General features: G+C 30.3%; 1 protein-coding gene across 1 annotated transcript; it reads right to left on the bottom strand.

Annotated features, from left to right (window-relative positions):
• Positions 1-21,184: 21,184 nt before the first annotated feature.
• On the bottom strand, positions 21,185-26,434 carry LOC133690071 (uncharacterized). The gene is made up of 6 exons (XM_062110229.1): positions 26,025-26,434; positions 25,237-25,570; positions 24,142-24,178; positions 23,703-23,939; positions 23,563-23,610; positions 21,185-21,802 (listed from the first exon to the last, which is right to left on the bottom strand). Exons 2-6 carry the CDS (start codon positions 25,533-25,535, stop codon positions 21,548-21,550), a joined length of 876 nt encoding a protein of 291 aa, XP_061966213.1. The 5' UTR covers positions 25,536-25,570; positions 26,025-26,434; the 3' UTR covers positions 21,185-21,547.
• Positions 26,435-27,329: the final 895 nt, after the last annotated feature.

Raw genomic sequence — 27,329 nt, 5'->3', positions numbered from 1 at the left:
AATTGCTTGAATGATACTGCCTTTTCAAGTCTTCCTGAATTGGAATGTATATATATATATATATATACAGCCTCCGTCAAGAAAATTACTTTTATTGATTTTGAAAGGCATACGATTGGAGAGGCTTATTAGGGGAAATACCCGTATTGGGTAATGATCTTTATAAAGATGATTTAGCCTTTAATTTGTATCCATGTAGGAATAGAATAGCATTATTACCAGCTCTTTGTCGCGGAGCTGGATTATTATTATTTTTATAAAAAATAATATTTAGATGTCAAAATTGAATTAAAAAATATAAAAAAATCAATATTTATCAATCCGAGTTAGCATAACAAACTTGTAACCATGATAATCAAGGTTGAGCCAACCTGGAATATCTCACCAAACTTGCAACCCAAATCATGAGATTGGAATAACCCAATAAAAAAATAAGAAGGATTATAAAGCCCTTAAGAAAAAACAATTTGTGTTAACATTTTAAACCCATAACCTGAGTTATTAGACATGAAGCACTCAATCTAAAAAAACAATGAAATTTAATTTCCAATCAATCAAATATTAAAATATTAAATGATGAAATTAAAAAAAATATTATACAAAAGAATTTAAAAAAAAAACATAGCAATTAAAAGAATGAGGATCAAAATTTAAAAAAAAATAAATTTTATATTTTATTGAAGGGTGAAATTGAAAAGAAAACAAATTTAGTTAAAGAATCAAATAAATTTAGAAAGAATGAGGATCAAAATTGACATAAAAACAATATTTTGATTGAAAGGTGAAATTGAAAGGAATAATAACAACAAAAAGGCCAAGAAAAAAATAAATAATCAAAACAATGAGAATCAAATTGAAAAACATAATATCATCAATATAAATTAAATGATGAAATTGAAAACCAATAAAAGTTTTACAAAAGGACCAAGAAAAAAATTAGAAATTCAAAGAATAGGGATGAAATTGAAGAATCTAATATTTGATAAATTGAGATTGAATGATAAAATTAAAAATAAATAAAATTTATTCAAGGGGCTCAGACTAAAAATTAGAAATCAAAAGAATAAGAATTGAAATTGAAATTAAAAAAAAAAACAAGAGGGCAAAACTATAATTTCAAAGGGTGAGAGAAAAGAAGAAAAAAAAAAGAAAGGTCTACCAGCAATAAACTAGACCACCACCAAAGATACGCACCACACCAATACAAAGAGGACACGATGGTGCTTCCAACGACACATCATAATGGATTTTTTCGGGTGTCAGGAGACATCGAGGCATGGGCGCCTTTCATTCACCCCTAGGTCTGTCATAGGCTCCTATTCTTTTTTCTTATTTAGTTAAATACCAAATTATCCCTCATCTGACAAGTTAATATCGAAAAAATCTTTGGGAAAAGATGAAAAAACCTCTTTAGGTCAGTTTGATTTTTTTTACTTCCAATGACATTATGGTTATTTCATTATGCCTTTTATTAAAAAAAATATTTGTCCAAATACAAAATCTCCTCTCACCTTAAATGATAATCATGGAAAGATCTATTTTGAAAGTACTAAAATTCCACTTGATGCTAGTATTGAAATTTTTGCTTTTAAGGGCTTTCTGGTTTTTCATTGTGCATTGAAATGGAAAGAGACATAATTACCCCTGATCAATTTAGAAATGACTAATGCGCTTCATGAAAAGATCTTAATGTCCACAATAGCTAGTTTTATATATATATATATATATATATATATATATATATATATATTTTTGTGAAGTGTAAAAACATTATTACACTGTTCCAGTGAACATTGCCAACGAGTTTACATCAACAGTAATTTTCCAACCAGTTTTAGCTTTTATGAATAATGACATTTTGAAATATCTATACTTTTTTATGTTTTTTATTTAAGTATTTATATTGATTCTTTTGTTTAAGTATTTGCACACATAAAATTTGATTAATACATGCTTTCATAAAATTTAATTAAGCAAGTACTTTCATGAGCTTTTGTTATAAATAACTTTACACACTACTATAATTTTTAGATTTATCGACGGAATTTCTTGTCGATATTTATACTAACAATTCATCAGCACAAAATTTATCGACGAGCTCACATACAAAAATAATCCATCAGAAAAACTCTCATCTATGATTTATGGTATACTAGTGAGTCCATCGATAATAATTTTACATATGGATTTACTGATGGAGAAAGCGCGCCAAAAAACTTTTACCTGCTTCATTCCATCGATATTTCCATTACTTAATATAACATATCACCAACAGAAAAACTGTATGTCATTTTATCATTGATTTGTTTTTGTCTGTCGATATTTTCATCGGTGAAGTTGACATATAACCATTAAATAAATCGATTGTTATTCCGTCAATAAGTAAACAGTAGCGGTGGCATTTATAGTAATTCTTTTTCAACTCTCAATAATATACCAACAGGCTTAGGCCGTTAGTAACCCTATCAGTAATAATTAAAAAATATCTTTTAATATATATATATATATATATATATATATATATATATATTAAATAGAAATAGAAATAATTAAAAAAAATTAAATTAATATAAAATTCAAATATTTATTACAAATTTAAACATTTATAAGTTCAAATATAATTAATCTAGAATAGAGGCGCTAGAGAAGGAGGAGGTGGGTCTTCGCCTAAATTGTGGGGCGAATAAGAGGGAGCACATGTACCACCCATTTATGATCTCATCTACATTACCGATTGACGAAGTTCAGCCGTCTCAGCACTAAGTCATTCATAAATGTTGAGATCTCTTCAACAATATAAGTCTCGTTTATCGAAGCCACAACATGTGCTTTTTTACTTTTCTTTTAAGGTTGAACAAGTACTTGCATGGAATTAAATGAATGTTTTGAAAAAAATTTAAAAAAAGGACAATATAATTTTAATTACGATGCATGTGTAATATCTTGAATGGATATATTCATCTATATTAGATCGGACCTCCATCTTTTTTCTCAAACGGTAGATGTTGGTAAATTCTCCATTAAGTCGAAGAACGATGGAGAAAATATCATCTCAATTTTCAAGTTCTCATATTGTCTAAACATTATTCGTTCCAAGCCTCTCCATATGTTGTGTCTATAACTTATAGGAGCATATATCTTTTAAAAAGTATCTGATCTTCGTGAATGCATCTCATATCTTTTTTTACAATAAATCTCGATAAACTAGTGGAATGAGTGTTTTCATAAACACGTGGCAGTCATGACTCTTCATTCCATACAATCTGCAATTCTCATAAACCAACATTGATATGTTCGAAGTATATCCATCAGGAAAACACGAACTCTTAAGTCATTGGTAGACAAGATATTTTGCATTCTTGTCAAAGGCAAAGCTGGCTTTGGGCTTTGCGATTTATAACCCATCATAAACCAACTCTATATTTTTACGATGATAATATATATATATATATATATATATATATATATATATATATATATATATATATTAGCTTTGATTTTCCAATAAGAAAGCTCTTAGAAAATACTTTGCTTTACCTAATTGTGAGTCAAACCAAAACCAGAAAACTTCTGCTTACTGGAATGAAAATCAAACACAATGTCACTATACTCTAATACCATATCATACAATTCTTCACCCAACGATAGTGGCGGTATAACATCCCCTTCAACTCTGTCAACAAAGAAGTCTTTTATGTTCTATTTGTACTTGTGATTCATTAGCAAGAACCGTCCATGATAATAAAAGAAAGACACTTTACTATCATTTATTAACATGATGGCCTTGTTATTTTTTATACAGTATGAACATGCTAGTTTTTTATGTGTGCTCCAACCAGAAACCATTCCATACACATGAAAATCATTGATAGTCCTTATCAAAGTTGCCTTTATATGAAAATTTTGTCTCATTACTACATCATATGTCAAAGCCCCGGAAGACCATAACTGCTTCAACTCATCAATCAACGGACAAAGACAAACATCTATATTCCAACCTTGACTATTATGATCGGAAATGACTGTATATAAAAACATGAACTCTAGCCTCTTACACATCCCTGGTGGCAAGTTGTAAATCATGAGTATCATCGGCCAACAAGAATAAGAAGCAGTAAATAACCCGAATAGATTGAATCTGTATGAACATAACTCAAGATGAATGTTCCTTGATTCCACTGAAAATTAAGAATGCACCATATTAAAAATTTTCTAGGCTTTACCATCAAAAGTGTGTATCATCACTTTATCTACAACATCATGTGAATGATGTCATGTGATGTGCTCAGTAGTTTTTTGTGACATGAATAATCTATGAAGCCTAGGTGTGATTGTGAAGTATCTAAGTTTTCTATGTGTAACAAGAGTCATTCCCTTACGGATTTTGGGTTTATAACGAGCATGCTCATATGTTCTGCACTCAATCAACTCTGTATTTTCAAGGTACTATAACATGCAAAAGTTTGGACACATATTAATTTTCTAGTATCCTATACTGAGGGGTTTCATCATGGATTTAGCAGCTTAAAAGTTCTCTTTCAGCTATTCTCTTGGGTAAAATGCTCTTTGCTCATTTAATAATTTTGTTGTAATTGACCTCACTCAACCTATGATCTAACTTGATGGTGAACACTTGTACAACAACCGATAATTTATTGTGACTTGCGCACCCATCTCATAATGGTTCGTTGGAGTCTTCTAAAAAATCAAAAAACCTGGTCGCGACTGCATTAGGTTCTTCATCTATTATTGAGCATTGACCGGTATAACCCTGATTCATTCTCATCGCTTCTATGACCATATTTCTAAAAGGATTATTATTGTCATCTGCAACTTTATGCACGTTGTTAGAACTAGAAATTCACCCAGCCATTTTTTTTTACCATGGTCTCATGAAGAATATATGGTTCTTCATGTGCAAACCAACACAGTTATCTCTCCATGAGTTCTTTTTTGTAGAAGATGCATCGTTATAACATTTAGATCGAGAAACTTTTTATTTTTACACCTCTTATATGAACATCTAATACCGCCTCTACTAATATTTCTCGGATTAGATGGTGCGTAATTAATAAAATCCTAAACCTCATTATAATTATTCATCATACGTAACCCTTCGAGTAAATCTCGATACATCGATGAATGATCATCCATTACTTATATTAATATATAGAATATTGATGACAACATGTGTTAATTAATTACATAAACTAAATAAATAACAGAACATGTATTTGACTCAAACTTATTCAAACTATTTTAATAGCACAACTAATTCATTATCAATTATTTATATAAATTCAATTTTCTATACATTTACCAAATTCCAACTCAACAATAAAATTAACAAAATATAAAACGGACATGTTAAATAAGCCATTATTTATTTCATAAAAAAAACCTAAATCACAAATTCAATTTCAATTTCATCAATTTAAAAACAAATATAATTTTACAAAATCTCAAACAAACCCTAACATGTACACATCATACAACAAATTTTTATGGGAAAAGACTATAAAATAAGTAAACACCCAAACGAAATGCATATACTACAAAAATATACAATAAAAATTAACATTTTAAAATTAAGTTCAAATAAAAAATGAATAGTTTATATTTTTCTTACTAATTAATTAAGTTTATATTTTTCTTACTCATCGGTTAGAGTTTAATTTAGGTAAAGATAAAAAAATTCAGAACTCTAAGTAATGAGTAAATTAAATAAATATTCTAATATAATAAAATATATTAATGATATTGCAATACAAACGGACACCTCAACAAAATATATTCTAATATTTTTAAACTTGACGAGCTATATATGTATACTATATGCTAATATAATGGATACAAGACTAATAATGAAATAGATAGGTAGGCATGGGCCTAGAATTATGTTTGATAATATTGCTTCAATACTCCTCCACAAGTTTAATGGGAAAACACCACATTCAACTTGAATTGTAGAGAAGTGTAAACTAAGATGATGAGAGAGATGTAGTGAGTATATCCCCAATATGATCACAACAAGCAATAAATTGAACTTCATGGGCAAAGTAAAAATTAAAACAATTCTCAACATGTTTCATACTCGCATGAAAATTTGGATTAACGTACAAAAGAGTGGCTCTCAAGTCATTACAATATCATAGAAAAGGGGGAGTTGTTTTGTAGAAATCTAACTCATTTGAGTTCGGCAATGGCGGCATTAGCAACATCTTTATTTTCAGCTTTTGTAAAAGAGAAAGAAATGACATAATATTGTTTACTAAATTTTCAATATATAGATCAAGTTGCAACTGATTAAGGAGGATAGCATATTCTATCCTCAACACTACTAACTCAGTCAGAATCACTAAATTACTCCGACGAGTCAAGTGCGACTCAAAAGATGAATTTAGCAGTATAAAAGTTCTCTTTCGGCTATTCTCTTGTGTAAAATGTTTTTTGCTTATTTAATAATTTTGTTGTATTATTATTATTATTATTTTATAATAACTTTTATACCATTAACATCACCATCGGTACTATTATTTAATTACTATCACATTCTATTTAAAAAAAATGGTTGCTTGAGGCAGGTGATAACTAATGAGTTTATAATATGGTAGTGCATTTCAATTTATCATTATTTTTTCCCCTTCAACCAAGAAAGTAATTGTGCGCATAAAATAAGAAATCATATGTTTTTTTTGCAGCAAATAGAGTACATACCTTGTATCCCTTCACCCTCACAAGTGATATTATTTTGTAGAGCTTAATTCAAATGTATTGATTAATTAAATATTTTTAAAATTATAGCCGAAACAAAATACAGTCTCAACCATATTAACAAATTAATTTTGAAGGTTTATTTGAGAGAGTAGTAAACAATGTTTTTTAAAATATTTTTCGCTCGGAAATGCATTATAATAATATTTTTATTTTTGAAAATTTATTTTTTATATTAACACATTAAAAGCGATCTAAAAATATTAAAATAAATAAAATAAATAAAATAAAATTTTTTAAAATATAGATAAACTTGAATTCATATAGTATTTAAAAGCTTGCGTACATGTCCCTCGTGTATCAAGACTAATTGCGTTTGAGAGGCTAGACGATACAAGGGAGTCTCGCAGCAATACACATCTTCTTTTTCAACGGTAAGGTATTCTCTCAAGTTAACTTTTATATATTATTATCATATTCTAAAAGAATTCACTAAAAATTATTTTATTGTAATATACTTTAGGGCTCGAATCATGAAAGATAACATTAGGAACATATCTAATTACTACTTTCCATTTATATTAAACCTTCAAGAATACCAACTTACCTATCTAATTATGATAATATTATTATTACCAGCATTTTTCTTTTTTGACAGTCAAAATGTTCTCAAGCTAGCTTGTACAGGGATAGTATTTGGGAACGCAATTCAAATGTAATTTAGTAAAAGTTTGTTTTTTCTTGGTTAAAATTAATTTTTTATATATTTTTAGATTATTTTAGTGTGCTGATATTAAAAATAAATTTAAAAAAATATATTAAAAATAATTATTATCACAATACTTAAATTACTCATGTTATTTTTTTTATATGCACCTCAATATATAGTCGGAAAATAACTTCTGTCTTTGTTTCTTATTTTGTTTTTAATTAACATTTTTAATATAAGTTTTACTAAACACTTGCTTTTAAACACATCATCACATAAACAATAATTCAATAATTGTAACCAAACATCCATTAACTTTTATTAATGAAACAGCCTCTTCTCAATCATGTTTGAGAAAGACCATTAACATTTAAATTAATACTAGTGCTAAATATTGTAGAAGAAAATTATAAAAATACTTGAAAAAATTATGAGTCATTAGATCAGTGGTGGAAATAAGGGGGCTGGCAACGATCCCAACCCCTGCAAGGAATTTTTCCCGGCTCTTTCCTTGTATAAAATAATTAAAATTTTAATTTTTTTACAATAATTCTTTTAATTTGCCCTCCTTAAATTTTTTTTTTACATACTCTGCCCCTGCATTAAATCATGATCTTATTATCGGTTCCAATCCCACTAACCAATGACTCATATGTATTCTTAAAGTTTTTTTTTTTTTTTTAAGATTTAAGATTGGCTCACCCGTTGGCAGGGGGTGATTTATTATCATCTCCTTTTTTATTTTAGAATTTTAACTTAATTTATTTGTAGATTCTCAATATATAAGTTCGTCATCTACTTTTAATTTCATAATCAGTTCTACTTATCATTGAAGTTAAAGTCATTGCAAGCACAAAAAGTTATATATCAGTTTTTTTTTTCTAACATTCTTTGAGCTATGTTATTTATCAATATATATTTTTTTTAACGTGGATGTTCGGGTTAACTTACGCGCACTTCGATTAATTCCACGGCACCTGAAGTTAACAACCATGTAAGTTTTCAGTGGTCATCATATTAACAACCACAGGGTTTGAACCTGAAATTACAGGGGAAGCAAACTTCTTGAACCTAAACTCTTATTACTGGCCATCTATTACATGGATTCCTATTACATGGATTATTTAACAATATTCTTGCAATGCTAAGATGTTTCAATTTTGGTAATCTGATTATTTGCAAATCGACTAAAATTTTACCATATTAATATCTTGTACGGTGACCTTGTTGAAACATCATGTTAATCATATAATTATTTTTATTCGTACTACTCTAATGGTATTTAAATAGAAAAGGATGTTTATTGACCCAAATTCTAAAATTTTATATACAGACGTATTAAAAATATAAATTATTTTTTACTATCGCAAACATATTTTATATATATTACACTTATTCAATCCAAACACTTTTATTCATCAATTAGTATTGGTTGAAATGAAATATTCATACAAAAAAACAAGTCATTATAATGGGAAGAAACAAAAAAATCATTTTAGGATGTGTGTATATTAAATATTCTATATTAATTCTAATCTTCATACAATTTTAAGAAACATTACAGAGTTGTATTACATGCACTACCAAGAAATTAACAAATAGCAATGAAAAATATTATATCCGTAATAGAATTACTGACAAAAAAAAAATTAATAAATATTATGTTGGTAATTTCATCGACAATATAACATGTCATTATATTTCGATAAAAGTATTGTAGCATCATTTTCAATCGAGAATTTATTCGGCACTTTAAAAGTGTTATAACCGACAATAGCCTCTCCCCTTTTCCTTTCTTTATTTTCTTCTTCTAATGGAATCCACGATAGTGATAAAAGAATTTATCGATGAATCTATCAAATATATCCAAACCAATTTCATGAAAGAGTTATAGAATGTTTTTTAGTTTCTAGATTGTTCGACGGAATCCGTGATGAAACCTTTTATATGTAATTCCATCAACAATATTTGATTCATGATTTAAAATATCACCGCGACAACATATTCTGTTAATAATTATTATAACAACATATTTTTTGATAAACATCAAAACACGTTGCCATTTTTTTAGCACGAAAAGTCTATTGGTATAATAAATTATTGAGAGTCACCGATAAAAATAAAATCCCAATGAAAAAATAGTCAATGAAATTACTCCATCCAAAATACCGTAGATAACTACAACTAGTAGATGTCAAATAAAAACAATAAAAAATAAACATATTGTAAGAAATTTTAATCTAAAGTTTTAGGTTTAAAAAATCTCTTACTTGCTCTCTTCTCGGAGCTTTATTAATGTTTTATTTTTTAACATGAAAAAATGACAAAAGGAACCATCTTATTTTAAAACTTTCACTCATCACATAATATGATTAACCAATAAATGGGTCCCTGCATACATGGCCATGTACACGTGTTGAAAATCAGTCACTCATCCTATAATTCTTTGTGAATTGCTACATAGATTAATTAATGCATTCATTATAAATTCATTTATTATACTTTCTTCTTATATAAGTATAATAATATAAAAGGCAAACTCAATGCCATCCATGTCAAACCTAAATGTTTGCATTCGCAGTATTCTTCAAAGGAAAATGCCATCTATTTTTTTTTAAATTTATTTTTTTTAATTTGTTGATATTAAAAACTAATATTAAAATAAAAAGTATTATTTTAATATATATTTTTGAAAAAAAACTTTAACGAAATCTTTAGTAAGAGAGAGGAATGGGTACAGAAAACTTGAATATTGAATAAGGTCAGCGTGTCCGATGACCAGAAAAGGTACCGAAAAGGACACCTTTCTATCTCTCTCTCACTTTTGATAAAGATGACAGGCACATGGCCCACATAACCACGTTTCAAATTCTTATGGGTTTTTAACTTGTGAGCCCCCCAAGAACCTCGGGAAAAAGAAGAAATGCAGCAGCTCCCTTTTTGCCTTTTCCGTGTCGGTCGCAGCTATGGTGTCTACGTGCTGCGGGGACCACATGAAATGTTCCGGTGCTCCGCTTCGAGGCTGACGCTACGGCGTGCCCCTGGGTGCCAACCCAGTTTGTGTTTTTGAATCGTTCGTTTGCACAGGGGAGGAGAAAAAATCCCTAATTTGTAAAGATTTCTAGGGTTATAAAGAAATTTGGGGGGAAAGTTGATTGGTGGATGGGTGATTAAATGGACGCGGACAGGGGTATAATGATGATAATTCCAAGAGAAAAATTGAAATAAATCAATGAGTAATTGAGTTATATGCTTGATGAGTGAAATCTAACTGTTTGGAAACGCAGTGCAAACTGATTTTATAAAAGTTAAATTTTATTTTTTTGTTAAAAAATAATTTTTTTATATTTAGGATCATTTTGATGCGCTAATTTTAAAAATAATTTTTTAAAAAAAAATATTATTTTGATGCATTTCAGTAACAAAAACACTTTAAAAAGCAACCGCAACTATACTCCCAAACAGGTATAACAATTTTAAGGAGTTGCCAAATTGACAGAATTATTAATTTAGGGAATTTTAGAAATTTGGGAATTCAATCTTGATTTTTTATTATTCTATGTTTTTCTGATGTTTATGCATGCTGGATAATAATAGTAAATGGACCTACATTAAATTAGTGTGAGAAATGTGAAATTAAAGTATACAAGTTTAGAAAGAATTGGCCAAGTCATTAGTTTTTTTGAGTTCAAATTGGGCCATCAATACTTGTGAATTTTGGTATGAAAGAAAATACAAATGTGTTGTATACTGTGGAAGATATGAAATTAAATGTTAAATACAAATTTGTAAGGGTAAATAAGTAAATAGCAAACTATGGAAATTTAATGTGTTGGAATTAGATGTAGATAATTATGAGTGTGAAAGGCTTAGGTACGGACAAAAGTTTGTTGGCATGAATATGAACTCATGAGTTTTAGTGGTATGCTAGTAAAGATACCTCTTTTAAAATTTGGAGGGGTATACAGAGCAAGATTTTCAATGGAGGGAGCTCGATTGACAGGAGGATCAGTAAGGTACCTGACACTTCATCTTTATAAAATTTTGCAGTGTCGTTTTAGTACTTTTGTTTATTTGAGAAATAAATATTGGAAAGAAATGTAGTAATTAATATTAGAAAGAATTTAGTCATCCCCACGAGTGAGGGATATTGATTTAAAATAGTTTAGCTAGCTGCATAGACGAAGGCTAATAATTAATTATAGGTTAAAGTTTGCTATTTGGACGGGGACCTAATTGACAAATTGAAATGGAAATAAAAACATGACAATTATTTGGATGGGATCTTAATTAAATGAAAACTAAATCAGCCATTTGGGCGCGGACTTGATCGATTAATTAAAAAATAAGTCAGTTGTATTGACGGTGCTTGATTAAATGAAAAATTAGTCAGTTGTTTAGTCATGAATTTGATTTAAATGAAAACTAAGTCAAAAATTTAAACAGGGACTTGACTGACTAATTAAATAATAAGTCAACCATATGGATGAGGACTTGCTTAGATAAAAAATAAGTCAGTTGTTGGATGTGGACTTTATTAAATGAAAACTAAGTCAGTCGTTTGGACGAAGACTTGATTTACTGATTGAATAATAAGTTAGTTGTATGGATAGGGATTTAGTTAAATGAAAAATAAATCAGTTGTTTGGATGAAGACTTGATTTAAATGAAAAATAAATCAACAATTTAGACGGGAACTTTATTGACTAATTGAATAATAAGTCAATGTGGACGATGACTTGGTTAAATGAAAAATAAGTTAATCGTTGGACAGGGATTTAATTTAAATGAAAACTAAGTAAGCCATTTAGACAAGGACTTAATTGATTAATTGAATAACAAGTCAACGGTTAAGATGAGAGCTCCATTAAATAAAAAATAAGTTAGTCATTTGAACAAGCACTTGATTTAAATAAATATTTAAGTTGATTGTTTAGACAGGGACAAGTATAAGGGTTAGAAGCATGTGATAATCAGGTTATAATATAAGACTTCAATGTTGGAATTAATAGATATGATTATCTAATTGGATAAATGAGCACTTAATTACAATTATTAGAAGCAAATAATAAATACATAATAAAAAAATAAGGTATGAGAGGTGATTTAAAAAATGAATAAAAAAAATGTGTTTGATGTAACTCTTAAGTTATGGTCAAGAATGATAAATGTAAATTCAAAGTAATGATTTGATTGGTAAAATGCATTGTTGGCATAAAAGTGTACAATATGGGCACTAAAATAAATTGATGATATTGTGTTGTTATCTAGGGTAATTCTATACAAGTACAACTAATGAGTAAATTGATGTGGTTTTCTTTGTTTACGAGATGTGTGGATGTTTACTTGGTATTTATTGATTACTAACATGTTTATCTTGACAATTGGACAACACTATTTTCATTGTTTTATTAGTCAATTTTGTTGAGAAATAGAAAATTTGACCGTTTGACACAAATATCAATTGTTTTAGTGGCTTAAATCGGTGTTAATGACTCTCTCTACTGCCGGAATCTGATGACCTCTCTCTCTCCTCTTTCAACTAGGGACTAAAAAATAATAAAAATAAACTTTTATACCAAAATTAAATTGGAAAAAAACTGAGGTACAAAAATTATATAATTTACACAATATTTAAAGTTAGAAGACCAAAGTGTAGCTTTTCAAAAACTTTTAACACGCCACCCATGTTTGGCGCCTTTTTCATTTTAGTACCTCGTCTTTCAATTCCACCATTAACTAAGAAATCAAAAGCAAATGGCATTCAATTAAAAGCAAATCACACAAAATAAAACTTTGAGGATCAAAATAAAATATAAAAAATATACAGTGTCATCCACAATGTTTGTGTTTGAGTGAACAATAGTGACGCCTATAGTAAACATCCAACGTGTTTTAGATTTTAGGTAGCTACTCATGCTATGTCGTGGATGTGAGTAAAAATCATTTTAAGTACAAAACAATACCTAGGCATTGGAACGTGTCTTCTAAAAAAAAATAGATTATAACAAAAAAATTAAATGATATTTTTATTTAATATTGAGATGGAAAAACATTTTATCTACTTTAGTTAACTTGGGCTGACTTGCGAAATTAGAGGGGATAATCTTTAAAAAATAAATTTGAAAGTTGTATCCTGAATTAACTCAATGTTAAATGATAAAATTCATAAAAAAATAGCATTTAATTAAAAAAAGAAGTAAAATCGAGTCAATCATACAAACTCGTAACAAAAAGCATACACGTAATTAGATTCAATAGATTATTTATTCTAGAGATTTTTTTTTTGTTTAATCATTTGATAATAAAGCACATGATAATTTTTTTGTATGAAACATACTTTTTAAAATTAAGAAAACAATGATAGGCTCGTGGAGTAGAGATAACAAAAGTAGATCATGACAAAAAAAAATGGTGTACTTGCATTCTTTTAGGTTTGAGTTAAATAAAAAAAATAGATCACCGATAACAAAGGAAACAATTGTATTTTTTTTTTAACTGAGGGAGAGAAAAGGCATTAAAGAAAACAAATAATAGCTCGGATGTTGTAGATTAACCCATTAAACCTGCAACTTGGCTAATAGACTTAATTTGGTTCAATAATTTGTTTTATCATTCTTTTTTAAACCAAATATAAATTAGCAATTAAAAAAAACAAAAAGAGTCATACATGCCATCATTCTAGTGATTCCTTAAGCAATAAAGATATCGAATTTATTGATCAAACAATTTGGATAATCGCAACTTAAACTTAGTAATGTAAATAGGGGCATTATATATAAGTTTCTAAAAACAAATTTTAGCATAAACAATTGGGATATAAAGATTAAAATAAACTTATTTGTATGATACTATTCAACATTGGTGATGAAGAAAGGAATCCAAGGTGAGAAATTTTGATTATTTTAGGGAATTTATTTTATCTAAATTTTCCTATAAAAATGTGTTTTGTGCACATAATAGAAATTAAACCGTATGTTATTACTAAAACATACATATTTTTTTCAGTAATGGTATCTTCATATAAGCTTCCGTGTAATCGAGAATAGTTTTTTTATCAAATCATTTTAAAATGCATCTTTTATAACATACGTTTGATCATAATTCTTAAAAATATATTATGTGTTTGATCAAGCTGCTTAAATGCTTAATAGTTAATTATTGCTCTAGGTTTAATACATGGGCACTTCTTCGACAACTAATTGCCAACCAAATTAACACCTACATTAGCAAATTGTAGAGATTTTAAGCTCATATGATATAGCAAGCATTTTCTTACAGTAGTTACAAAACCGATCATCTTTAGATAATTTTTTCCCTTCAGTCTTCACCATTTATGCATTATTCATGGCCTTATTTAGGTTCTTGCTATTAGTTATCATCATAACAGACCCTTTGGTATTAAAGACATCAAGCATCGTAGTTCTCCTTCCTTCTTCGGCCCTTATCAATGAGAATACCTCATTGAGTGAGGGTAGGGATTCATTTCCAAGTATTTGGATTCATATTTGATCAAACTCTATGTTAAGTCTTGCAAGAAATTCAAAGATACTCTCCATTTCCACATATTTTTTTTTAAACTACAGCATCATGATTACACTGCATCTTAAAATCTTGATAATAATCTAATTCCAACGAGAAATTTTTCATAGTATTGTAATACTCAATAACCATCATAGTACCTTGTTTGGTCATTAAAAGCTTCATTTTAATCTCATAGATTAACACAACATCTTTAACTTTGGAATAGGTTTGTCTCATTGCATCCTAATGTCCTTTGCTGTGATTAGAAACATGTAAGATCTACAAACTTCTGGCATTATAGAGTTCCATAGCTATGATATAATCATGAAGTCTTCTTCATCCCAGAGTATAAACTTTAGGTCTTCTAGACTAAGAGGATTGTCCATCAAATGGTTGGTCTTTCCTTTTTCTTTCAAAAAGGTTTTCACTATCCATGACCACTTCAAATAGTTTCTTTCATTTGGCCAATATGACATCTATAAATTCTGGAGTTCCTTTGTTGATGGATTGATTTGGGTTTCTTTTGTAGTGTTTTCAGGATTGGGCAAGTTTACTAGATTAGGTAACTAGAAAAGTCAAGACAGAGGATGAGAGAAAGTAGGGTTTTTTTCTTTAGATCTTTGAACTTGGCTCTAATACCACGTGGAGAATTATCTATGTATTTCTCACTTTATTTCAGAACAAATTTTTGAATATATACAACATCTATGATTCTATATTAGGACAACTATTAACTACATATAAATATGTATTATTACTTGATTCTGATTTATAGAAAAGAATATCTAACTTTTTGTTATTATTTCCTACAAATTAAGTTCAAATCAGCTTTAATTATTTCAGAATCTTCAACATTTTTCAACCCATTTTGACCCAAAACACTTAGAAAACATCTTAAAAACCTTGATAAATTTATTCATAGCCTAAAAAAGCCCAAAAAAAAAAACAGTTCAAAGAACCTAAAATCAACCCAAACCCAAAAAAAAATGCTTTTTTTTTCATTTGTTGTTGTTACCTTATTTTTTATCTTATTATGAAATTAATTAAGATTTAACTCAGTTATCAAGTTTCTTTTATTTCTTTAAAAACATAATCGTCTACTAAGTTTTTTATTTTTATTTAATTTTTTTTATCCGACCCATAGTATCACGCAGGCTACCATTCTAGTGACTGCTAATCGTTGTTCTTAAACAATAAAGATAATGAATTTATTGATCAAATGATTTGGATAATCACAACTCAAACTTAGTAATCTAAGTAGGGGCATCATAAGTAAGTTCCCAAAAACAAATTTCAACACGAACAATTGAGATTTAAAGATTAAAATAAACTTATTTGTGTGATGCTATTCAACATTGGTTATGAAAAAAGGAATCCAATGTGAGATATTTTGATTATTTTAGGGAATTTATTTAATATAAATCGTCCATATAAAAGTTTGTTTTGTGCACACACTAGAAATTAAACCGTATGTTATTATCAAAACATACATATTTTTTTTAGTAATGGTATCTTTATATAAACTTTTCTATCAAACAAGAATAGTTTTTTATCAAATCATTTTAAAAAGCATCTTTTATACCATGCTAGTAAATTCAAAAATATCATATGTTCTTAAACAAGCATTAAACATGTACCATGTGTTTGATCAAACTGCTTAAATGCTCACTAATTAGTTATTGCTTTAAGTTTAATGCATTGGCCCTTCTTGGACAACTAATTGTCATCCAAATTAACACCTACATTAGCATTTTCTTGTCTTGAAAATCATATGGTCATTGATCAATATTCATCATCATCCACACTAATTTTCTTGTCTTGAAAATCATATGGTCATTGATCAATATTCATCATCATCCACACACCATGAGGAACAACATTAGAAAATGAATTGGTTGGATCATTATGGCAAAAGGTGAAAATATATAGGGATGATGCCATGTAATAATACTTAGTTGAAGGTAATGAGGTCAATGAAGGGACAAGAATGGTTAGTAAGTTTGTAGTTGAACATGACTTGTTGAAAAAATAAAGATGCTTGATTTTTAATAAATTTAATGTTAAATAATGAAATTAAAAAAAAATTCATATCGACTCAGGTTAAAATCTCATACTCATGACCTGAGTCATGAGACCGAGATCATCACACTGAAAAAATTAATGAATCTCAATTCTAAATAAATCAAATATTGAAGGACTAAATTGAAAAAAGAAAATCAATTTCAAAAAAGGAACCAAGGCAAAAAAAAATTAAAAGAATAAGGATCAAATCTATATAAAAATCAAATTAAGCAAATGATAAGGGATGTAATTGAATTTTTTTAAAAAAATAACATTCAAAAGAATGAAGACTAAATTCGATATAAATATCAAATAGGACAAAATGTTAAGGGATGAAATTGAAAAAAAATAATTAAAAAAAAATAAAAATAAAAATAAAGGCCACAAAGACAACTTTTAATTTTGGCTAGTCTAGCATGTTTTATGAGAGTAAGAAAGAGAAAAGAAGGAGACCTCCACCTAATCACGGGAGAAGCCTTACATGCGCCTCCACGTGAACCTTTGGTAAGAGGTGTCGTATGTGCTTTTTAAAGGGTGTAGACGTCTCCCACATATTGGTGTGTACATCGTACTTACTAATAATTTTTGTTTTATTTAATTTATTAAAAGATCTAGATGTTTTTGACTTCACATGGTTTTAACGAAAAAAACATAACAAAAGGGCCGAAAAGGTCCTTGACTGGTCCTTAACTTAAGTTATTGGTTTTTTATTCCTAAAATACCTTAGTAATTACACTATGCTAGGAAAGATTAAAAACGAAAATGCCCTTGTTCAACGAGTTAAAGAAAATTTAACTTTTAAGAGTATTCTAGATATTAGACTGTGTAAATAAAAATTAAAAAACTATTTTATCCCATTAAATTTTGAAATTACAAATGTACCCTATAAAAAAATAATAATTTTAGACATGAAAGCAAGATATATGATTTTCCTTATGTTTCATAGCTTTTGTTGTAATTTTAATTGCAGATGTCTTGAGCAGCCACAGAGAATAATGGAGGAAAGGTAACAATTGGAATCTTTAGCCTTTCTTGCACTTTCTAGCCAATAGGAGCTTGACAACATAAACCTTGAAAACGACATAGAACAGGTTGAAGAGGGACCCATTTACTTGAGCGGTGGGAAGAAAGCTGCTCTTCAGGTGGAGGCCAATCACTGAAATCAAATCGATGGAAAAGCAGCAAGAAAATCATCTTGAGTTTTAATGCCGATTGAAACTTTTAGTAGGATGAACCTTTGCCATGCGCCTTAGAGACTCAATTATTAAAAGGGCTTCATAAAGTTGAGAATTTGGCATCTGAAAAGAGTTTTCGGCAGACTTTCAAGCCCCACTTAGGGTTGGTAATTAATGAAGCTTTAATCAAACTTTATCAACTCATGACATTGAGAGTTCGAATTTTACGAGACAAATTGCCTACCTTTCCATTTTTTTAATTAAAGAATCGGGATAATAATCCTGCAACTGATTAATTTGACAAATGACTTCTGTTCTTTAACGTATACATTTATGGTAAAAAGGCAAAAGAGATGCCAATCCTTGATTTTAATCAAGGTCTTTTTCTTATGTAGGATGATGCTACAGTCCAAAGGGCCTTTCAAACTCTTCTTGTTTATGTTGGGAATCTTGCAAAGAATCCTGAGAGGGAGAAATTCAGGAGAATTCGCATTGGTAATCCATTGTTCCAGATCAGACACTTACCTGATTGATGATGTTGAGACCATTTAAATCCTCCAGAAGAATTTAATTTTTCCATTAATTTGGGCTGAGTCATTGCCCATTGGGGTGGATTGTCACCACAGCTCCCGGCATACTGCATAATCCATCGGCTAACAGCATCAAACACAGTTCGAGCACATCCTCTTGCTCATGACCAAGAACTTTGCCTCTCATGTCATATTCACATTGAGCACTGACTGTGAAGGCATTTAACTGTGTGAAAGAAAGCTCTAATACATCCAAATTTTCTTTCCAGAGTAGATGATTGAACTTGCATGCTGTTCTATAAACACTGCTGTGTGATGAAATGCTCTATTTTTCTATCAGTAACTATGATGTTTTTGGTAAAAACAGATCATGTTCGAAATAAAATCCAGCCTGAGAAAAGTTCTGGGTTGACAGGTTATCGGGTTAACATGCTGCGCTGAATCGAGTTTTAGTGGCAATCAGGATAGTATTTACAGACATGTTTAATGATTCTCAAGATCTTTGAAGGGAACATTGCATGTTAAATATATGCGCACGCATGTCATGGAAAAAACAAATTTATTCGGAGTTAATTTATAGTGTTTTATATAAGCAGTTAAGCCCTCAGTTCGTTTACATTTTTGATCTCTCGTCTAATATTTTCAGTCGACAAAAAAGAGTATAATTAACTCGACGTGCCCTTCATATTATAGCAATATTAAATAAAAAAAAGGTTATTCAATTTAAGAAAAAATATTACTTGTGATACCGTGTATTCTTGTGCATGTTTTTTAAATTAAATGGATGTTTGGTTGGCCGGTGCAACCATTGTTTTATTAATTTTTAATTTTTAATTTTTAAATTATTTATTTTATATTTTATATATATTAATATTAAAAATAATTTTTTAAAAAACAAAAAAATATTTTTTTAATATATTTTTAATAAAAATATATCGTAAAAAACAATCACCTAATATAATTCGTCTGCCATAAAAGCAGGGTACTTCCTTAATTTGTGGAAGTCAGCACCCAAAAATTCTCTCTTTTCCCCCTGAATTGTGAAGGTCAACAATAAACTATTTTGAACCTGCGAAGCAATATACTTAGCAAGCAATGTTTGTTAGGAATTGGTTGTATGGATATGCTTTCTCATACAGCTATTAAGTCAAATACCATAGTTTATAAGTACGGTAAATATTATTTTTAAATTTTTTTTATTTATAAATATATTAAAATATTTTTTATCTTTAAAATTTATTTTTAATATTAGTGTATTAAAATAATTTAAAAATAAAAAAATTAATTTAAAATAAAAAAAAAATCAAAGATTTTCAGTTGAATAATTCATCCCCACTTCTAAACACACCCTAGAAATTAAGCAATGGAAACCTTAATTATGACAAGAAGCAAGTGGGAGTCCCTTAACCATGTGCCTATTGTGATTACTTTTCCAACATTTCACTAGAGATTTTTGTAAGTTGTTGGGAATTGTCTGAGAAATTGCAGCATCATCATACAGCACTCGGATCTATTTACTATTACTATTTGTGATGTAAATATGGGGGCCAATATCCATTTAAAAAAAAAAAAAAAACATTGCAAAATAATTAAAAGCTTCACTACTCTAAGACAAGAGAGGGAAGGGAGCACAATGAAATTTATCACAGTAAGTTTTTGTTTGTTTTTTTCCAGGTTTGTTGAGCTTGAGGCTATTTATTAAAGTTTCCACTTTCCATTTTCTGCATCCTCCACCGTTTCCACTTGCCTGAGGTTTGACAGAGGAGTAGAAGAAAGTCTATTGAGCACTTGGGCTGACAAATTGTTCCCCTGTTTGAGGATGCTCCCTGGAATTTGCTTGTAATTCAGGCAAGAGCCAAAAACGCAAATTGCCTTGTCTGGGTTTCAAAGTAGTTGGTCTAATGAGTTACGGAGGACACTGTTTGTGAGGGCTTGAGCCCTCCTGGAGATTGAGCTTGGGCCATGGATGCTTGTTCCTAGACCAAATATAAAAGGCACAGACAGGACTATTTGTCCCTTGATTTTGATAAGGTTTGTTCCTTGTACCAAAGACCACTCGACTAGATTTTTATTTTATTTTTTTGTAGCAGTCAAGGGTTAGATTTGCTTGTAATGATAAAAATGATATTACGTGGTCCTCTAGTGTTAAATATTAAATGTATCAGCTGTTCTGTTCTTGAGAGCCAGCCACCTAGAGCGCCATGCATTTCAGGTCCTTCCAACTTGTGCCGTCGTGTTCCATGGAACCAGTTAGAGCCCCGACTTTGCTAGATTTCATGACTTCAGCGATGTATGTCAAAGCTTTTACTTCTCCATGTTCCTAACCTGTGCCATAATCACCAGCACTAGCGATGGCAAAATACTACAAACTCAAGGATATCGAGGCTTAGTTCATTGCCTTTGCACTTGACTGCAAGAATGTTTGTCCAAGACATTTTGCAGGGACAGTTATCAGTTGTACACAAGGAAGATGCTACAAAATCACCGCCGACAGGTGCAAGTGCTTGCAATTGAAGACAGATAGATGGGATAGTTTTTACAAAGAGCCACTCAGTTCTATTTTACAAGAAAACCCAGATCGGGCATATTTTCTGACAGGACACTTTGACATCACTAACGAATAGTTACATGAACTTGATTCCTGAAAATGCCTACCTGAACAGGATCTGGAACAAACAAGTATACTTCCTATAAATCCCTGATCCTTAGAAACATACTGAGCAATAACATGCTTGGCCACCAACTGCAAGTCCTTCAAGCAAGCATATTCAATCTTGGTACGGGTTCATCTTTCAAAACAAACTACCTCTTTTGACGAACTAAAATTCAACTGGCTAAGTTTTACCAAATCTTAAGCATTTGTTGTGTTTGACTTCAATACTCTGGTTCTGAGTGAGTTTCTTTGATGGTTTCACCATGGAGATTTTCTCCATGGAATTTATGAACTTTCGCAAGTGCTTGATGTACTCTGGATAAGTTTCCAGGTTGCAATGACCACCACCTTTGACCCACAAGGGATCATATTTTTCCTTGGCAAGTTCCCACAGGCGCTTTCCATGGGACAGATCAACAATATCATCATTTGTTCCCTGTAGAGTTTCAACAACAAGTGTCATCCATGACCACAGCAAAAAATGTACTAATTTAAGCTGAAACCAATAATAAAAATCAACAGTATATAGAAATAATCACAGATGATTCAATCATATCTTCAGCAAGAAGGGGTATCTGATATAACCACAATAAAGAACGTGGCTTCGCAGCAATTCTTCTAAACTTAGCAGATGAAGTTGTTATGGTACTAGCTAATGAAAGAAAATGAGAGATGGCATTCTTGTTCTTCCAATTTCGATTGATTTGAACCAAGTGCAAGCAGGGTTTCACTCATCACTATTTCCTTCTGAGCAGTATCATTCCAAAGAAAGTCATCGATTGTTTATAAGATTAAGCTCCATGGTTGCCTTGCTTCGTTTACAAGCCAACTCAACCAGCTTCATCATCTAACAAGTCCATTGCATCTGACTGAGGCACCTAGGAAGTAAGAGAGATCTTAGGAAAAAGTCATAGGAACCCTCATGTATCTTGGGTTGGGTTCATCTGATGTCCCTGGATAGGAATATTCAGGTGTCTTCCACAAAAATGTTTTCACATCAAATGTAGATTTAGGCCCCTTTTGTTTCATAGAAAGTGGTTTTCTAGAAACCACTTTCTAAACTTTCTTGTGTTTGTTCGTCATTAGAAAAATTAATCAACGGAAAATTTGGCTTAGTTTCCAGGAAAGTGTTTTCTTTTTGTTTTGGACAGAAAACACTTTTCAGAAGTTGTGAAAAATTTAGAAATATCATATTATTTTCTGGTTACATCAAATTTGATCCTCAAACTTTTGATTGTTATATATTTTGTTTTGAATCTTTTTTTTTCAAATTCATCCTTTAAAATTTGATTTAATTTGATTTTTATATTAATTTTGATCCTCATTTTTATGATTGTTATTTGCTTTTCTCTTATCATTTTTTTAATTGAAATTTTTTATCTATCAAATTTGATCCTCATTCTTTTTATTGTTATTTATTTTTTATATTTTAGATTTGATCTCCATTATTTTGATTATTATTTATTTTATTTGAAATAATTTATGAAATTAGATTTTTTGTAATTTCATTTTCATTCAATTTTTTAATTTGTAAGATTTGTTCCTCACTATTTAATAAACTTGAAATAAAAAATAAAACATTAATATGTTATTTTTCAACTCATTTTTCATGACATAACCAAACACTGGAAAGTATTTTCCAACTTATTTTACATGATACTATCAAACATCGGAAAATAATTCACTTTCCAGAAATCCACTTTCAGAGGAAACCACTTTCCAACAAACAAACAGGGTGCTAATTTACCCAATCATTAGCAATAATATATAGTCATCCATTAAAAATATGCAAGTTACTAGTTGCTTTGACAAACCTAGGTGTGACACTCAATTCCATTAAACAATTTGCAAAACCTTTCTCTGCTACTGGAAGGAAACTAGAAAGATGGACAACACTTCTCAACAATTCTAAAGGAAAATGAAACGAAGTCCAAAAAATTCCCAGTTTTTCTCTACAATTTTCAACCGAACACATCTCTAAATGGTCAAACTTGCAAAATAAGATGCACTTAAGTAAATACAATAAATATCTTTAGCAATGGCATGCAGTCACATCATGAGAAGCAAAGAAATGGAGAACCCAACGTCTAAGTGTTTGCATGATTGGAATTACATGCAAATAGAAAAAGAAAATTCGATGGAAACAAAATGAAGAAGCTGGACAGGGTGGCCAATTAATAAAAGAGAGGGACTTACATGGATAACCAGAACAGGGCAGCTGACAAGTCGTATTTTGTCTATATTCTGTCATGTTAGATACAGCACGTTCAGTGCAAAACTAACTTAATTTATATCCAAAGAACAGGAGATGTAATGATATCAGCTGCTAAACTTACCTTGAAAATGTCAAACCAAAATGTCATCTTGACAGGATACAAGACCCTTATGCCTGAAAGAATTGCACTGTGAAGAACAACACCTCTCAACCTCTGTAAGCGAGAAGCCAAGTGCAGGGTAGGACCACTTCCAACTGATTGACCATACACGATCAAGTCTTCCTGCTTTATCCCATAATCCTTCTTCAAACAATTGTATGTAGCCTCAATGTCGTGGTATGTGTTGAACTCAGATGGCTGTTACAGATACAGATGAAACAATTAATTAGGTATAGCATTGCATTAGCCAGGTAGCAGAATAGACAGATCGAAAAGGGCTGGACAATTAAGATTAGATACTGTTTTCTTGTTACTACGAGCCTTTTCAGTAAAATTTTGGGCAATTCGACATTTAATTCAAAGAAAAAAAATGCATATTGATCTTATAGATTTTCTTTACCTTGCCAGAAGATGCTCCATATCCAGAATAATCATAGCTGCAAAACAGCAAAACACAAACTAAGTAACAAAGTTATAACCACGATTATTGTAAGCATACAATTGGCATAGCTGCTTCATAGAAAAGCATTTGTATCCTGAACAAATTTTTCAGCTGAATCTTAACATTAGCATACCAATTGATACTGCGAGTAAAAATTATTTTCCTATCAAAAACATCCCTCACGAAACGCACCCAAAAGTAAATACAAAAAACAAAATCAAGAAAATTTCAAGTAAAATTTTAATAAGTTAATGCAAGAAAAGTCCATGTTAATGTGAATTGAGGCCGACAGTGACAAATCAAGCCCTGCAAAATCCAGCAGGATCATGACAAAAATATGAAATATCTTTTTGGGCATCATGTATTTAAATCAGAACACTAGGGATATATTTTCTTATTTCTCTATGTCAAGTCCATTTAGACTTATTGTAAGGTCACAATAGAGAAAATGAATATACATTCGATGATTACAAAGCCAGCACAGATTGACAGATGAGTTTATCCTTAATAAAATTCACAGATGATATAGCTCCAAACATGCAAAGACAAGAAACACCTCAGAAGAAGATGAGAGAAATGGTCCATCCGGCAAATCCACAATTCAGTGACTTGCTTCTTTTTCAACACCAAAGGAAAATAAATAAAAAATGGAAAGAAATCACAATTAAGAAACAGGAGTTAAAGTAATTGTACAAGCAGAACAAAAAGGGAAACTAGAGTCAGAAGGCAGCAAGATAAAGAAAAAACATAAGCAAACCCCTTAAACCACAAAATGCTCTTAATCAATCACCAATGAGAGAAACCATAAAGTTAGAACATTCATAAATAACCAATCACCAAAAAGGAACATGTATAGATACAGAAAGAAACATTAGCACCAAATTCCACCATGAACAAATAAGAGCTAATTTCATGAAATTCAAAAGCAAAATCATGGAACCCAGAAAAAAAAAGATATTGAATTAATTTCCAAAAGAGCCAAAAAATAGAAGAAATTAGACAAGCCTAACAAAATATCCAAAAAGGAAAAAAAGCCATACCCAGCAAAAATACCTCATAATATTGACTCTCAAATGAGCTCTAAGTTCAATGAAAAGCTCATGCATTTGTCCAAGGTCTGCAGCATTTCCATGAGAGTACAAAACTGTGAATCTTGCAAAAGGGTGTTTCCAAAACGTAGCCACAATCTTGTTTCCAACTTTAGTTTCCAACAAGTGAACATCCATGTTCTTGTCTGCAGTTACACCTGGTAACGCCAGCCTCCCATCTCGCTCTCTAAACACATCATACGTTGGGGGGTCTGGCGGGAAGAACGCAAATTTTGCTGCCACACTTGACGTTACATTTCCCATTTATGTCAACGCAAACGTTGTATCCTCTTTGTACTCTAATATTTAAGACAAGAAAGTATAAAAACAAATTAAGCAGAGGAGAAGAAAACAAAAAAAAACCCAGTTGAGATTTTATGATGACAAAAAATGGGCGTGAGTTAACATCGTCATTTGGTGATAGAAAGAGGTTAAAGTTCGAAATTTTTTTGTTATTTGGTTATGGTGTTTATAGGTTAATGTGAAGGGATCCGATCTAAGAGGATGGGCTGGAATTGGTGGTGGTGGAGGAGGAGGAGGAGCGAACAGAAACCCAGAGAATGAATAATAAGGATTTTTAGGGAACAAAACATGAGAGAGGGAGAGAGAGAGAGAGCTATTTGCTTGTTTAATGTAGTTTAGCCATTGATGATGAAGCGATGATCTGTTTAAGACCTTTCTTCTCTTTCTATTTTTGACTGGATGACACCCCTTGTTTTGAGATGGATGATTATATAGATGGACATTTCTGACCTTCCGTTATCTTCAGGTGAATATTTATTTATGATTGCCGTCTTGATCAATGGATAATGGGAGCCTGGTTGCTGTTCATGGAAGGCTCAGATGATCTTGACTGTGTTCACTCGAACTACGTCTGAAAGGAGGAATACTCTCAAGAATCTGAAATGGTCTTAGGATTTCATGTAGGGGCATAGAAGCTCTCTTGATTTCGGCAGAGGCAGGCTGTCATCACTCCTTGCATACCACTCGTGAATTCAATTTTCAACTCTGGGTTTTGAAAGGTGATCTTGCTGAGAATAGCAGTAATAATTTGGTCCCTTTTAGAAGGACAGTTTGGTCTTTTAAAGCAGATCCCTGTATAAGCCCACCTGATCTACAGAAAGGTCACCTAAAACAGGTGCCCTCGCAAAGATCAGGAGCTCAAAATGAGAGTGGAAGCTGTATAAAAAATAAAAAATAAAAAGGTTGAAATGAGAGGGTAAAAAAGAAAATCTAAAGCGGAGCTGATGGACGGCTAAGATTTGGTCAAAGGCTGCTGGGGATCTTAGAAGAAAGAGAGAGATCGAGCGTCATAAATTGTCAGAGACGGACATTCCCTCATTTGATTTGCTCACCCTCTGTATGTGTATCTTATATGTGCTTACCACATTCTGACATTTACTTTCTCTCTCTTGGGTCTTTTATGATTTAACCGTTGTCCGAATTGGAAAAAATATTAAATTAATAATTTTTTAAATAATTTTTATTAAATAATAATAAAAATAAAATATTATTTTAATATATTTTCAAATAAACATATTTTAAAAAAATAACTGCATCACCACAAAAACTTGCTTAGTATTGTTTTTTATTTTTTTTATTTTTCACTTTGAATTATTTTTATATTTTTAGATTATTCTAATGAGTTGATATAAAAATAAATTTAAAAAATATTATTTTAATATACCTCCAAGAAAAAGTATTTTGAAATGTAACATCTACCGCACTAGTGTTTATGAGTGTGGTTCAAAGTGTTTTCTATTTAAAAATAAATTAAAAAAAATATATTTTATTTAAAAAATATTTTTGATATCAACGAATTAAAATAATCTAAAAATATATATAAAAAAATAATATTAAATAAAAAAATTTAATTTTTTTTAAAACACACTACGAGCACTAAACACACCCTACACTTACCATCCATACTTTATCCTCTCTAACGCCTCCTTTAAGCTGGAATGAAGCTTTCAATATCGAAAAGCTTCTTTTTGCAAGGGGAAATTAGAAGGAGTAGGAAATGGTGAAAATGCCCCCTTTTGTGAGGACAATTGGGTA

The sequence above is a fragment of the Populus nigra genome, chromosome 3, assembly GCF_951802175.1.
Source record: "Populus nigra chromosome 3, ddPopNigr1.1, whole genome shotgun sequence".
NCBI classification, from domain to species: Eukaryota; Viridiplantae; Streptophyta; class Magnoliopsida; order Malpighiales; family Salicaceae; genus Populus; species Populus nigra.
The sequence above is the reverse complement of the archived record's forward strand: the minus strand, read 5'-3'. Positions and strand labels throughout refer to the sequence as shown.